This window comes from Nematolebias whitei, chromosome 6 (genome assembly GCF_014905685.2).
Source record: "Nematolebias whitei isolate Nwh7 chromosome 6, NemWhi1, whole genome shotgun sequence".
Classification (NCBI taxonomy): Eukaryota; Metazoa; Chordata; class Actinopteri; order Cyprinodontiformes; family Rivulidae; genus Nematolebias; species Nematolebias whitei.
The window spans coordinates 40,317,866-40,333,890 of NC_056503.1; the positions used below are offsets into that span (position 1 = coordinate 40,317,866).

The window sequence follows — 16,025 nt, forward strand, 5'->3', positions numbered from 1 at the left end:
AGAAAATCTGGCAAAATCTTTTAAAATTCTTTCTCACAACAGTTGTCACATTAAGGTGGAATCAGATGAGAAATATCCTTTGATGTTTAGGCATATATTATAAGTCTTTGCAGGGCATGAAAAGGATTAAAGTGTAAATAAAACGGTGGATGTGAGTCTTTCTTTGTCACAGAGTTAAGTTTTCTCCCTGCTGCACAGCTTTGCAAAGTTTAAAGTGCTCATTTTTCAGAGTGTGAGCATACTGAGTACCTTTTTTATTTTATATTTTAGGGATGTGCTTTTTGAATTATAGACATTATAATGAAGAGAAATGTAGTTCCAAATTTTAACTTTCAAACTTACCTAGAAAGAATGATTTTATCAAACCAAAAATTAGTGTGTTAGCAGCTTCAAGTTATTTACAGCACATGGTCTGAGCATGACATGTCTCGATACTGCACGAGACGACTCACATTATTTTCAAGGTTTAACCAAAATGGCTACTCTCCATCCTTTCTCTAGAAGACGATCTGAATCTAAAACTCAAGCATGAAAAGTGGTGGGCAACATGCATTCCTTCAAGGAATGCTAGCCCTTCAATTAGTGATGCAATTCACCATTTTTCTTTGGTTGACATTGTTTTTCAGTTTTCCCCTGTGCTGCTCTCTGCCCTCCTGTTACTGGGCTTTATGTTTTCTCTTTGGCTTCCTTGGTTGCTCAACCTTTCCACAGATTTGGCCAATATTGCCTGGGGTCAGCAATTGAATACAGTATAGCAGTGTGTGCTGATCCTCCAAATTGCCATGTGTGAAATCCATCCCACTAGCTCCTGGGGGAGTAGTCATATCACTCAAAATGAAACAGCCCCCCATATCCTCCCCTTATTCTTCCACTTCACTGTTCTCTATGGCCGCCTGGGACTGTGCAGTTGTGAAGCTTTATAGTGGAAGCCTATTAGACAAATCGGAGAAGAATGCAGCCGAGGTGCTGTGATACCAGGTTGTCAGTGTGCTCCACAGTCTCATATAAATATATCAGTCATGCTGGCTTCATGAGGTCTCACTGAATTATATTAGTTTCCTATTTTGGTAGAAATGCAGTGAAGGGGGATTGCATTGTTCCATATGGGAGAAAATTGCATCAGGTTTAAGAAAGAATGCTTCGTTAGATTTATTAATAACATATGTCATTGTGTCTCTGTCAATATGGCGGGAAAGCTTTTCGGAAGTCAAATATGATTAGAAACTGTTTTCATGCATGAAGTGCCATCCGTTGGTTTATAAGCAAGATATGCCCCATTTGAACATCTGCACATTATTATATATGAGTTCCAGCCTAAACACCAGTGTCACCTGTGCTTCTCCTCATCTTCTCCTCACTGTATTTCACATTTTTCTCCAGTATTATTCTACAGCCCATCAAATCAAGAAAAAAAAGAGAAAAATAACACAGGAAGAGGACTGACATGTTAAATTGCATTATATGACTATTATAATGGAGAGGTGTGTCCCCCTGCAGCTGGCAGAGCAGCGCATGCGCTTGTGTCTTCTAATGAGCCTAGCATTCAAGGACCTGTGTGGAAACAAAAGCTGTGCTTGTCGACCATACCAGATCCCTTCACCCACCCTCTTCCTGCTCCCCCAGCACAGAGCGTGACAGACCAAGAGCAGAGCGCCGGTCCCTTCCTGGTGGTGTGATTAGATTGGGGCCGAAGTCTCCAGCTGGCAGGCCTGTCTGTGACTGGAGGCGGCCGTCCCCAGCGCTTGTCATTGCCTGACACCTCTGACAGGCAGGGGACAGCTTCAGCAGACAGGTTCATTAAATGGCATTTTTTACAGCTGGGCCTCTAAAAATGAGGGCTGGGCTTTGTCAAATCCCCAAGTCTACAGGGGCTCCTGCATGTTAGTTTAGACCAAAGCTTTGTTGTTATGACATTTTTTTTTTATCGGGACTGTTTGAAATAAGCTTTTTTTCTCTCCTCTTTAGCCTCTCTTTTGTTGACAGCGGGCTCTTTGGCCTGTACTTTGTCACAGCAGCAAGATGTTCAGATTAGCTGGTTGTCAAGAAAATACAAGTACTAAAATATTATATTGAGAATCAATTTAGTGCTGCAAGGTTGCATTTCTGGAAATTTATCATGTTTACTTGCAAGGCAGTGTTTTACAGACAACTCTAGACTATTTTAAAACTCCCTTGGTTGTTAAAATTACATCCTAATATTAAAGTACATGATTCAACAACTGTGGTTAATTTATTTGCTGGCACCAGTTCTCAGAGACCATGAACTGGACAGCTTTAGAAAGTGAATATATGGATGAATGGTTCAACAAATGAGGAATGGCATCTGCTTAATTAAAGACCTAGCATTCCTTGGAGGAATGCATTTGACCTGCCCCTCCATGCCAGAGTTTTAGACTAAGATATTATGTTGATAAATACTAGAGTGCTAGCTATTTTGGTCAAATTGTAAAAAAAATATTTTTGCATGATCCCATGCAATAATGCAATGCCCTATGTGATATGACTGAGCTTGGAGTATGTGTTGTGAATGACTATCAGCTACTAATACAAAACATTTTAGCTGAAAAACTCTGAAATTAACTGACGTACAGCCATTTTTGTGCAGGATATGGTCATCTGTGGTGGCCATCTTGAATCAAGTTGACCCTGAAAATTGCAGTTGCAGATATCAATACAATGAATATTTTCTGAAGGTTTCATTGAAATCATGGTAAGAGGTTCATGAGAGAGTTTGCTATTGGTTCAAACATATACAAACAAACATGAGCAAATACATAATCTCTTTCGCCTTCAGCAGCGAGAGATAATAACAAACGGTGAAGCATGACAATTAAAATTGACTGCTTGAAATCTCAGATAATCTGGGGTCTCTAGACATCAAACAACTTGCCACTCTACTGATGGAGTAAATTGTTGTGGCCTTTGAATGATTGCACATCTGTGTGCCTTCAGTGCTGCATTTATAACTCTGCTTCCAGAACATCTGGCTGCAGAGTGGAAGCAGGGAAAAAGCTGCTCTGCCTCCTGGAGAGATGCTGCTGACCCTCAGCAATAGCTGCTGCTCCACAGCCATCCCTCCATCTCACTTCCCTTTCACTCAGTTTGTCCTTTCTGCCTTCTGCCTCCTCTGGGCTGTGTTGTCTCTATGACAACTGTTTGAGGAAGGGGGTTGCAGAGGTGTCAAGCAGGAGGACATTACTAGTAGGAAGAGCACCAGAGATGTTGTGCTGCAGATCCAGCATCTCTACCTAATCCAATTTTAATTGAGCTCCAGAGATTTTGGCTGTGGCACGGAGGTCGGGCACGAGCTATTCCACGGAGAAATTAAGGCGGCCCAACTCGAGCTGCACTCCTCCAGCCTGTCACTATTTTAAATGAGCATTAGCATCAGCCCTAACCCAGCACACCATCTTGCTTTGCTGCTTTCCCTCCCTGCCCACTCCTTCAGTCACACACACACACGTGCTTTAAAATCTTACACTTTGTTGCCATGTTTTATCTTCATTCTCTTCCATACTTTTCTCTGAACTGCACCTATAAGTGATAATGACCTGGGGAGTTGATGACACATCTTCATGGTTCAGGCTGTTGGACACAATTGTTCAGTGAGATGGAAGGAAGGGGAAAAGGTGTGTGAGGACGATCATTCTCACCTCTGAGAACAATTGTCTTGATTTTCTGTGTATGGACCTTTTGTCCCAGTGGTGCTGCATACACTAATGATTTCTTGTCTTCTCTCTTTCTTCACATTATGTTTTTTTTTTATTGATTATTTATGTGTCACTGACCCAGAGGGATATTTCTTTGACCATTTTTTTTGTTGCAGCAAAGAAAGAGTAGTGTGAAAGTAACTCTATTGACATGTTTTGTTGAGATGTGTTATAATGTCTAATGCTGCAATGTTGCTTGAAATGACCCAACAAACTAGTGTTAAGAAGAATTTTTGATCGCCCTGGTATAATTGAGATCTAATCATGTTGTGGTCCTTGGCAATCACAGCCTTCAGATGAAGTTAATAATTGCTAGTTGCTTAATGAGAAGAGAAACTCTCTTGATAGTTTCACAGCTGGGATGAAACTAGGACACTGTTCTAGAAAGAAAAATGCTAAATGTTCATTTTTTAAAATAATAAAACAACATCTGCTGAACAAACTAATCTCTCCTCTCAACATTTATTTCATTGTTTGTGCTCTTATACAATTTGAAAAACAGATGACTCGCATATTTCTTCAGTGCCTAGATAACAGCACATCTCAGGTTCGCTTTAATTCATTTTAGTTCACTTTATTTTTATGGTGCAAATTCACAACAAATGCACTAAACCATCAAAGCAAACATGTTCAGTTTGAATCCAGTTCAGTTTATTTGATTTTACTAAACCCAGTTCAATTAATCTATTTAATTTGGAATATTGCCAGTGGCTTTGAATGTTATCAGCCCATTAAATGGCCATTATTAGTTGTTATCATCCCCGTAGGTGGCATTCAGACTGTCCCTACCCTTGAGCCTTAAACTAACCCAGACCCTAAACCTAACCCTCTGACCCTATTATCAGCAATAAGAACATACTTTTAAACCTACTAGGAGGTACAGGAGGGACAGTTTGAATGCAACCTATGGGGATGATGACGACTAATGATAACATTCGAAGGGGGGTGCAGAGGTGTGATACGGCTCCGTCCAGTGCAGTTAGATTCACATTTAAATCCAGTTACGTAAAGTCTAATTTAATCAATTTGCAATGCCTTTTTAAGCAATTGTATTTTGTGAATTAAAAAATGTAGTTGAAAATATTAAGAAAACCAAATTCTACCTTTAGACTTGAGAGGATTTCATTAAATTCTCACTTTTACTTGTACTTTGTTTTAATAAATCCTAATAGGAAGTCTTAATTTCAGTTCAAATGTTTCCTATTTTGAAGGTTTTTTCCTCTTTGATACCTTTTTCAGATCTTGGCATACACTGAGGGTTTACATGGGAAGTGGATGTTCAGTGAAATCCGAGCTGTCTTTTCCAGACGCTACCTTCTGCAGAACACTGGAATGGAAGTCTTCATGGCTAACAGAAGTATGTAAAGCACAAAGTGAAGCATTTATTTTTTGAACACTTTTGTTTTCTGTTAATTTTTTTATCGCATTTCATCCCACTATCTGCAGCATCTGTAATGTTCAACTTTCCTGACCAGGCCACAGTAAAGAAAGTGGTCTACTGCCTCCCTCGAGTGGGTGTGGGAACCAGCTATGGCCTTCCTCAAGCCAGGTGGGTCAAAGGATACCAAGAATATAAATCAGAAGAGCCTTGTTGGATATCTATTGTATTGCAATTCACTGCTGGCCACACGTGCTGTGTAACTGTTCAGCCTTGAACAGCTGAGTTTATTTGCAGTCCCATTGCTCCAGTCATTGACGTGAAAGTCCACTGACCCTGACTGAACTGACCTAATTCTCTGACAGAAGACTCTATACAGCAGGACTATGGCCAGGCCACTGACCACAGGAAAATAAAATGATTCCCTTTAGACTCTGAGTGCTAACAGGCCTTTTTATTTACTGTTGTGAAACAGTCACGTATTGAGTGAATGTAGAGCAACCACGCTATTTAAGCTGTCCTAATTAACACCTTTGTGACAATGCACCACATTAAAACTGTGCAACATTAAGAACATTTTCTTTTGTTTGGAGTGAAATGTTTTGTGTCCTCTAGATCTCTGTTTAGTTTTAAAACTCACATGAAGGCCAAAAGCTTTGTTAGCAACCATTATTATAAATAACATTTATGATGTAGCTAGTCTGTTAAATAATTGGTAATGCATATATCTTAGATTCTTGTATACTGCTTCTTTTTATACTTTATATTTTTGCTCTTTTTGGGTGTAACTAGGACCTTGAGTACACAGTTTAGTTCCACCTCATGTGATGCAAATGACAATGAAAAACCTTGAACCTTAAGGATTGTAGCTTTCAATACAATATTTTATTTATTTATTACTTTTAACTGTTTAGTACGTTTTAGAATAACTGACTATGCTCTAAAATAAAATTGGATGTTGTGTGAATTACACAGATGATTTATGTTGAGGTAATGTTTTTTGTTCATTTTTAACAGTCAGACCAAATAGATTTTATTCTATTAGAACCAATATTGTGACCAATATTTTAAATCTAACTTGAATTATTTGCTTAAAATTTAAGATTTTGTAACTTAAAACTTTCTCATGGTGCTTTTCATACTTGCATGGGTGCTTTACTCCTGAGGCCAAAAAGCACCACAATTGGTGGACTTAAAGCTATTAAATGTTTTTGGGAAACTTACAAATCTTTGGACTGCCTTGCTGTTCGTGAACTATTTGGTGAGGACAAAATAAAAAATAAAAAATAACGCTAAAACAATCAAGAAGCAGTTGGCATATCAAAGTGATGTGAATCTAAGGCATGACACCAAACTATCCAATATTTGTTGTTGTTGTTGTTTTAGGCGTATTTCACTGGCAACTCCGCGACAACTTTTCAAATCTTCCAACATGACCCAGCGCTGGCAGAGAAGAGAAATCTCCAACTTTGAGTACCTCATGTTTCTCAACACTACAGCAGGTAAGGATTTAATGTGCTGCAATTATCTGACTCTCAGCTTGTGCATTGAATGTGGAAGTAACTGAATGTTTGAAGACAATGTCTTTGCTTTTTACAGCCATCACTTAAGCTGATAGATTCTGATTTGTTTTCTTCCTTTTTCTGGTAAATTTACAATCTGTGAAAGTTTAAATCTATTACTTAGATTACTTCTAACAGTTAGTCTCGTGCCTTTAACTTTAGCTACCAGGATCAATAATCTTTATGTGTCAGTGGTGCTGAAAACATGCTCTAAGTGGGCTCAGGGTTGTCATATTTGTTTATGGATCCACGGTAGCTTTAGGCGCTACTCAACATAGAAAACTTCACAGTTGAGAGTGTGCTGTTTGAAGCAAAAAAAAAAAAAAAAACAGGCGGTAGATTTTTGCCAGATAATTAGTGCCTGACTCTGTGCAAGTGTACAAAGTGTCTGCAGAGTTGAAAGGTTCTGTTGTTGACTCTCTGATCTGAACTGCAACTAACAGGAAAGGCAAGAACGGCTCCACGCTACTCTGCACAGCGAGGTGTCATCCTCCCCATCGCTGCATATTCATGCATATTTATATTTAGCTCGTGCTCAATTTCGATACATTATTGTCAGCTAATTAGATGTAAGGCAGACAGAAAAACAAGCCCAAAATTCATTAAAAATCCCCGGTAATGACCTAAGCTGCCAGGGATGTCAGAAAAGTGTGAGAGGGAGACAGTTGGGGGTGGGGGGGTGAAGTGCTGGGAGGAGGCGAGAAATTGAAGTCTTTGTCTAATTAAACACTATTCCACCGTTATTAACATCCTGCCACCCTAACTCCAGCCTCAGCACCACTAGGGCTAACCAGACCAATGCTAGATTCATCCTCCAAACTTAGCCCGGTGTTGTTTATTTATTTATTTATTTCTAATGTTTACCATTAACACGGTGGTAGAGCTGCTGCCTCTCAGCGAGCAGGTCCTTGGTTCAAATCCCGGTCCAGGGGCCTTTCTGGGGTTTGCATATTCTCTCCGTGCATGCGTGGGTTTTCTCCGGGTACTCCGGTTTCCTCCCACAGACCAAAAACATGCATGCTAGGCCGATTGGTAACTCTAAATTGTCCCTAGGAGTGAGTGAGAGAGTGAATCGTTGTTTGTCTCGTTTGTCTCTATGTGGCCCTGTGATGGACTTGAGACCTATCCAGGGTGTACCCCGCCCCTCGCACAGTGATTGCTGGACATGGGCACCGGCAACCCCCGTGACCCACATAATGGAAGAAGTGGGTAAAAGATAATGGATGGATGGATGTTTACTATTAACTTTGATAATTATGCTCAGCTTCCCCTGACCCTTCTTGCATTAACTGTGCGTTGTTTGTTTTATGCTTTATAAGTATTTACACAACTATTTATTCTTATTTTTCTGACTATCATATATTTTTCGGCACTGTTTTTATGCTAATTTAAGCTTTTTCAGCTAATTCCACACTTTTTGCACTCATTTAAACTTTTTTCAGCCAAATTCAGCAAAAATGTGCTCTCTCCATTTCCTTTTTGTTATTTCAGGTTCTTTCTGCTCTTTTAGCTATTTTTGAGCTGTTTTTTTGTTGCTAATTTAATCATTTTTCAGATAATTTCCACTTTTTTATGCTCATTTCTGCTTCTTTTGACAAACATGTTCTTTGTGTTTTCTTCTGCTAATTTAAGCTTGTTCTACCATTTCAGCTACCTATTTTTTAGAATTTCTTTTTGCTAATTTTGGCTGTTTTCAGATAAATTCAAGTGTTTCTTGATGATTTCTGTTACTTTCAGCCTGATTAACTTCCTTCTGCTATTTTAAGCTTGGTATGCTCCTTCCAGCTTGATCTGCTATTTCAGCTTTTTTTTTTTTGCTGTTTCATACTAAGTTTTGCTTTTTCAGCCAATTCCACATTTTTAGCTCATTTCAGCTCTTTCCACTTCCTTCTGGTAGGTTAAACTTCTTTCTGCTTTTTTCAGCTACTTTTCAGCTATTTTCTGCTAATTTTAGTTTTTTTTTAGTTAATTTCCTAATTTTTGTGCTAATTTCTTCTTATTTCAAGTTCAAGTTTATGTCATTTGCATCACATATGGTATATTAGCAAAATTATGTGCTTGGGGTCCCAGTTACACCCTAAAATAGCAAGAATATAAAGTATATAAATAAACTGTATATAATGATATTAGATATACATTAAGATATATGCTAAACAAATGCCAAACTGTACGCTAAACGATCTAAGATAAACGCTAAATGAAACATTATTAGTTTTACATTATTAGTGTTTCACGTAATTTATACCTAATTCAGCAAAAATGTGCTTTTTCTGCTTTATTCTGCTAATTAAGGCTTGTTCTTTCATTTCAGCTATATGTCAACATGTTTTAGCTAATTTCAACTGTTTTTCAGCAAGTTCATCAGCAATAAGCATTCACACTGCATTTTCACAGGAATTGCAATTTATCTAATAGCATTTTGATTCAGATTGGGATCTGCTTTAGAAAGGCACATGCTGCATTGGATCAAACTAAAACATTTTTATTGGAGATCAGTAAAAACCTAAAAGGTGCAAGACCCTCGATAAAGAGCAGGAAAACTTATTTAACGATGAAGTTTACATTTGTCATAGTTGATCAAAAAATACTGGTGAAGTGGTCAATTTAAAGCCAAAATATCAATAATTTTGAAGGAGCTTTATAAGAACAGAACAAAAGCCAGATACATTAATAGAAAAGAGTTTTAAAATGTCCTCAAGAACTTTTCTTTAGACTAAAAAATAAATAAATAAAGGTTGCATAAAATAAGGTTCAGCCTGTGTTGAAAATAAAGGTAATCATAGTCATTTCTAACATTAGCTTATTTTACTTTTTGAAAACTTCTAAAGGATATTCTGATAGTCAAAGGTTTGACACTTTTGATTTGTTTTTATGTGTTGTCTGATAATTTTTTTGTTAAATAAATCTTTTATTTTTGTTTTTTGATGCCAATGTGTATGGCCAGATTTATTACTAGTAATATAAATGTAATGAAACTGTCCACAGCAGCTTTATTATTTATTAATTTATTAATCTTTTTTTACCCAGGCAAATCCCATTGAGATCACATATCTCTTCTGCAAGGGAGGCCTGGGCCTGAAGGCAGCCTAACATGCATGTTTTTGGTCTGTGGGAGGAAACCGGAGTGCCTTGAGAAAACTCACACAAGCACAAGAGGAACATGCTAACTCCACACAAAAAGACCCCAGGTCCAACTGGGAATTGAACCCAGGACCTTCTTGCTGTGAGGCAACAGTGCTAATCACTGAGCTGTCATGCTGTCATCCATCCTTAGATTATAATCGGGCTCTTGCCTTTAATCTTTTGCTTTTATCTTTTTTCTTTATCTGTTATTTGTATGGGTTACCATACAAATAAAATGGTGGTGGGGAAGGAGCCTGATCTGATGTGTGAGGTTGAGAGGTTCTGGCTAGAAATAGTCGGACTCACCTGCATGGATCTAGCTCTGTAACCAGTTTCCCTGAGAGGGGTTGGACACTGTTCTACTCTGGAGTTGCCCCTGGTGAGAGGCGCCGAGCAGGAGTGGGCATACTTGTTGCCCCCCTCTTGGTGTCTGTACGTTGGGGTTCACCTCGGTGAACGAGGTGCTGGGGGACGGGTTTTGACTGGTGCTTGTGCTTATGCGCCAAACAGCAGTTCAGATTATCCACCCTTTTTGGAGTCCTTGGAGGGGGTACTGGAAAGTGCGCCTTCTGGGGACTTCCTTGTTCTGCTGGGGGACTTCAACGCTCACGTGGACAATGACAATGAGACCTGGAGGGTTTTAGTTGGGAGGAACTGCCCTCCAATCTGAACCCAAGTGGTGTTCTGTTATTGGACTTCTGTGCTCGTCATGGATTGTCCATAACGAACACCATGTTCAAGCATAAGGGTGTCCATATGTGCTCTTAGCGCCAGGACACCCTAGGCCACAGTTCGATGATCGACTTTGTTGTCGTCTCATCTGATCTGTGGCTGCATGTCTTGGACACTCGGGTGAAGAGAGGGGCGGAGCTGTCCATTGACCACTACCTGGTGGTGAGTTGGCTCCAATGGTGGAGGAGGATGCCGGTCAGACCTGGCATGCCCAAACATATTGTGATGGTCTGCTGGGAAAGTCTGTCAGAATCTCCTGTGAGACAGAGTTTTAACTCTCACAGAGCTTTGAACATGTTCCGGGGGAGGTGGGGGACATTGAGTCCGAGTGGGCCTTGTTATACGCCTCTATTGTCAAGGCGGCTTATCGGAGCTGTGGCTGCAAGGTTATTGGTGCCTGTCACGGCGGCAATCCTCGAACCCGGTGGTGAACACCGGCAGTGAGGGATGCTGTCAGGCTGAAGAAGGAGTCCAAGCCTTTTTGGCCTGTGGGACCCCAGAAGCAGCTGATAGGTACTGTCAGTTCAGGCGACACGTGGCTCGGGTGGTCGCTGAGGCAAAAACTCGGGCATTGGAGGATTTTGGAGAGGCCATGGAGAATGACTTCTGTACGGCTTCAAGGCTATTCTGGTCTACCATCCGGTATCTCAGGGGGGAAGCAGTACACCACCAACACTGTTTATAGTGGAGGTGGTGTGCTGCTGCCCTCAACTCTGGCTGTCATGGGTCGGTGAGCAGAATACTTTGAAGACCTCCTCAATCCCACCAACACGTCTTCTACTGAGGAAGCAGAGCCTGGGGACTTTGGGTCAGGCTCTTCAATCTCTGGTTCAGAGGTCACCGAGGTGGTTAAAAAGCTTCTCGGTGGCAGGGCCCCAGGGGTGGATGATGTTCACCCGGAGGAAGGAGGAGGTCCTGTCCCAAGTGGATGAGTTTAAGTATTTTGGGGTCTTGTTCACGAATGAGGGAAAAATGGAGCGGGAGATTGATAGGTGGATAGGTGCTGCGTCAGCAGTGAAGTAGGAGCTGTACCGGTCTGTCGTGGTAAAGCGAGAGCTGGGTCAAAAGGCGAAGCTCTCAATTTACCGGTCGATCTACATTCCTACCCTCATCTATGGTCATGCGCTTTGGGTTGTGACTGAAAGAACAAGATCACAGATACAGGCAGCCGAAATTAGTTTTCTCCACAGGGTCTCTGGGCTCTCCCTTAGAGATAGGGTGAGAAGCTCAGTCATCCGGGAGGGACTCTGAGTAGAGCCACTGCTTCTCTACATCGAGAGGAGCCAGTTGAGGTGGTTCGGGCATCTGGTTAGGATGCCTCCTGGACACCTCCCTGGTGAGGTGTCCCGGGCACATCCCACTGGGAGGAGACCCAGAGGAAAACTCAGGACACGCTGGATGGACTATGTTTCTCGGCTGGCCTGCGAACACCTTGGGATTCCCACGGAGGAGCTGGCCCAAGTGGCTGGGGAGAGGGAAGTCTGGGCCTCCCTACTTAGGCTGCTACCCCGACGACCCTACCCCGGATAAGTGGAAGAAAATGGATGGATGGATGGATGGATGGATGGATGGATGGATGGAGGGAGGGATGGAGGGATGGATGAGTTACCATAAAATAGAATATAGAGAATTTTTATACTCAACTTTTTATATATTTTTTTATTTTAAATGTATTTCTTAACAAAGCGAAAGCCGTCATCTAGTAATATCACAGTCTACAACTAGAATTACATATAAAACATGAATTCTCATGAATAAATTCTTTATAATAATTCTTTATGCTGCCATAATCACATTCACTTATCTTGGAGTCAGACATGTCTCCAAGCACATGTCAGGGGACACACAGAAAACATTTTCACATTCTCTGCTGTAAGTGTATATGTTCTCTGGGCAATCTCTTTATGGAAGTATTAAAGGACGTCTTTCTTTTTGTGGAGTTCAGAGACCAGGGCTTGTTGGAATGCTGCATACTGATTCCCCCAAAGTAACCAAAGCCATAAAGTGCCCTGCCCGGCTTTGCTGTCAACCCCTTGGTTTTTTCATCACTCACAGATTTCTGTCTGCTCTCTGTTTCTAGGGAGGACATATAATGACCTGAACCAGTACCCTGTCTTTCCTTGGGTCCTTACCAACTATGACTCTGAGGAGCTGGACCTGACCTTGCCTGGGAACTTCAGAGATCTTTCAAAGGTACTGGGGCCTCTTGTAACACAATACAATATAACATAGAGGGGAAAGGTGCTTAAGGGCAAGCAGATTTTATGACTGGAGATTGCAATTTATGGGTAAGAGGAAGATGAATACACATTTACAAGAAATTAAACACATTTTGTTTCTTTTAGTTAGAATTGTAAACTTATTTTTTTTACATTTCTGCTTTTACATCATGGCATGACATAATGAGGGCTGGTGTATTTCTGTGAAAATGTCTTGTTTGCCAGCAGTAAAATCTGCATTAATTAATTCAATGAGTGGCATTGAAACAATGCAAGATATTTTTATAGACTTATGTTCCTTGTATGCTATTAATTTCCCTTTGTGCAAGTTAATTTTGCTGTGACAGATCTGAAGAAGGGAACAGCCACAAGAAGAAAATATAAATACATTTTAAACAAAAATACATTAGTTCCCAGTTTCCCAGTTGAGTTGTTACAATTTATTTTATGTTATTAGCTTTATATGATAATTAATATTGTTTGCTTAAGACTTTTTGGACATAGGAAAAAGTAATGGTTTTGTTTAATGCACACTCTTTCACAACCCTACAAGTGCGTGACAAAGTCACTGTGACAGTTTGCACGTGTGAGCAGGCCTTTATTTCAGAAATGTGGAAATGTGGAAGTGTTTTCAATCTGACATAAGTAAAATATAAGCATTTTATTCTGGGACCATTCCATGGATTGTGCAACTTTGACATTTCAGCAAGGCAGCCTTTGCCCTTATAGATGCTCCTGCAATTGTGTTTTTTATTTGTGTGTGTATATACATATATATATATATATATATATATATATATATATATATATATATATAAGCAAAAGATATGTCACATTTTTAATAACTCTGCCAATCAAGTTTTTTGTCCTTATATGCAAACATAATATTGCAAATAATTGTAAACTACAGCAACTGTGTAAAATATTTAAGCTTACGAAATGAATCATTTCAAACCCAATTATAAAGGCATGTGTCATTAAAATTTAGACACCATGAAAGACTTTTGAGGTAAAGCATATAAATAAAAATTTGCTGAAAAATACAGAGAAGCAAGGAGTCATCTCACAAACCAGTCTTATACTGTACATACATACCAGTAACTTAGGTGACAATGAATCTACACCAATGTGCATTCACAATTGGAAATCTCAAATTGTGCTGTCTGTTGAAGTAAAAACTACAAAACCACCTAATCATTGCTCAACTGGTAATAGCCAGTCAAATAAAATGCTCAAGAGTTTCTGTTTGCCAAATCCCAGAAATTCAAACATTTTGTTTGTGTTCTGCAGCCCTGATAGGTAAAGTTCACATTTTGTTTACTCTGTCTGTGACTGAAAGGCGCAAAGGCAGCAGATCAGTCTAAAATCATGGCCTGGTTTACTGGTTTACCGCCCCCTCTTTTCTGTTTCTGTCTCTTGCTCCTGCACAGTGCTGTTCACTGACCTGAAAACGGTCGCATTCCTGTCTGAGCTTTCTCTCTCTCTCATTTTATCGTTGCCTCATTCCCTCTTGTTCCACTTAAAGCACCAACAATCTAAGAGTTTTATCACACTTCTCAGCAGTTTGTATACATTTTCAGCTTTTCAAGGCATGGTTTCCTGATGTGTATTGTGTTCTGTAGAGGGGAAATTCAAAATGAAAGAAATAATTGGAAAGACAATAAAAGAAGAGGATAAGTCAATGTTTGAAAGTGTTCTGATGCATTTCATATTTCACCAAACCCAGAGCATCTTGGACTAACAGCTCGGTTGTGACTTGCTTGGTCATTTCAGCAATTATCATCTTTACCTGCAAGGTGTTCAGGTGGTCTGAGAAAGCTGGCTGTTTGTGTTGATGCAAGTGCAGGTTGAAGGTGGTTCACTGGAGCTGAGCCACTTGCAACCCAGCTGCCCCGGGGAGACAGTTATGTATTGTAATGTATTCCAGTGACATCCTCCCATGCTGTTTACAGGCCTGAGCTGCCTTCATTAGCATGAGTTCACAGCCTGTGTCTCCTGACAGTTGTCCTTGGAACCCCAGGGCTTATTCCTCCAAAAGTTCACTGATGGTGAAGCAGAGAGACAGAGACCTCTGCACACCTCCTTTTCTGCTTATTCTGCCCTTTTGTTCAATTATAGATCAGTGTTGGAACTAAGGTCTCTGGAGATTTGTTTATTGTACTGTAAGGCTGGACTCTCTTACCTGGAAGCCGTGTGCATTAGCTGTGTTTTAAAAAGGTGAGCTTTGTTTCGTATCATTTTAGATTTTTAAATTGTCACCCTTGGCCTTCAAATTTGTAATGTTTATTATTCCATTTTGAAGTGACGGAAACAAACACAGATACATTTGAGTTTATTTCTTGAAATATAAAAGTGACATTAAAATAAATCTTAGAAATCTTCATTTCCATCATCTACCTCTTATTTGTAGTTGGGTTGTGGGGGCAGCAGGTCCAGGACAGAAGCCCATATATCTCTCTCATCAGTGACACTCTCCAGCTCCACCTGGGGGACCCCATAGCATTCTCAGGCAAGAAAAAATACACAGTCCCTCCAACAAGCTCTAGGTCTGCCCTAGTGGGACATTCCCAAAAAGCCTGCAAAGAGAAGCTGTCCTAATCAGATGCTCGAACCACCTCAACTGACTCATTTTGATGTGACAGAACAGCAGTTCTACTTCGAGCTCACCCCATATCCCAGATGGCTGAGGCTGAGCCACAAGACTTCCCTACAAAGAAAGCTCATTCTGGCTGCTTGTATCTAGGAAATCATTCTTTCTGTCATGATCCATACCTCACGACCACAGGTTAGGGCTGAAACATAGACAGACCAGTAAATTGAGAGGTTGCCCTTCTTCACTACAACAAACCACGTTCGTGAATTACGAATCATTAGTCAAATTTAAATCAGAGTTTAATTCAGAAGTTAAATCAAACAGTTATTTATTGTTTTCATTATCCATAAATGGATATATATATATATATATTTACGTATTTGTTACAAATATATTTTGGTCACTTCCTAATACTGCGTAGTGGTTCTATTCTGAAAACTTTGTAAGTAAGATGAGCTGCTCCTGTCACTTCTTTGTAGAATGCAGGTTTGAAACTTTGAGTTCAACATGTAGTTGTTGCCCTCGGGGGATTTAGCTTCCAAACAAAAATTGCAAGGGAGTGACAGTACACTGAGAAACTCACCTGTCAATCAAAGCAGACTGCCCCTTGTGTACCGTATGTGTGTATACATACATACATACACACACACATATATATATATATGTATATATATATATATATATATATATATATATATATATATATAT

At 40.0% G+C, this 16,025-nt stretch overlaps 1 protein-coding gene across 1 annotated transcript in view; it reads left to right on the plus strand.

The window, feature by feature from the left end:
* The window catches only part of nbeab (neurobeachin b), a 249,282-nt gene that overhangs the window by 203,751 nt on the left and 29,506 nt on the right, over nt 1-16,025 (plus strand). Inside the window, exons 39-42 of the mRNA XM_037677882.1 lie at nt 4,950-5,067; nt 5,157-5,259; nt 6,475-6,590; nt 12,586-12,698. Of these exons, the coding sequence (XP_037533810.1) occupies nt 4,950-5,067; nt 5,157-5,259; nt 6,475-6,590; nt 12,586-12,698 (450 nt within the window). The remainder of the gene's footprint in view (nt 1-4,949; nt 5,068-5,156; nt 5,260-6,474; nt 6,591-12,585; nt 12,699-16,025) is intronic.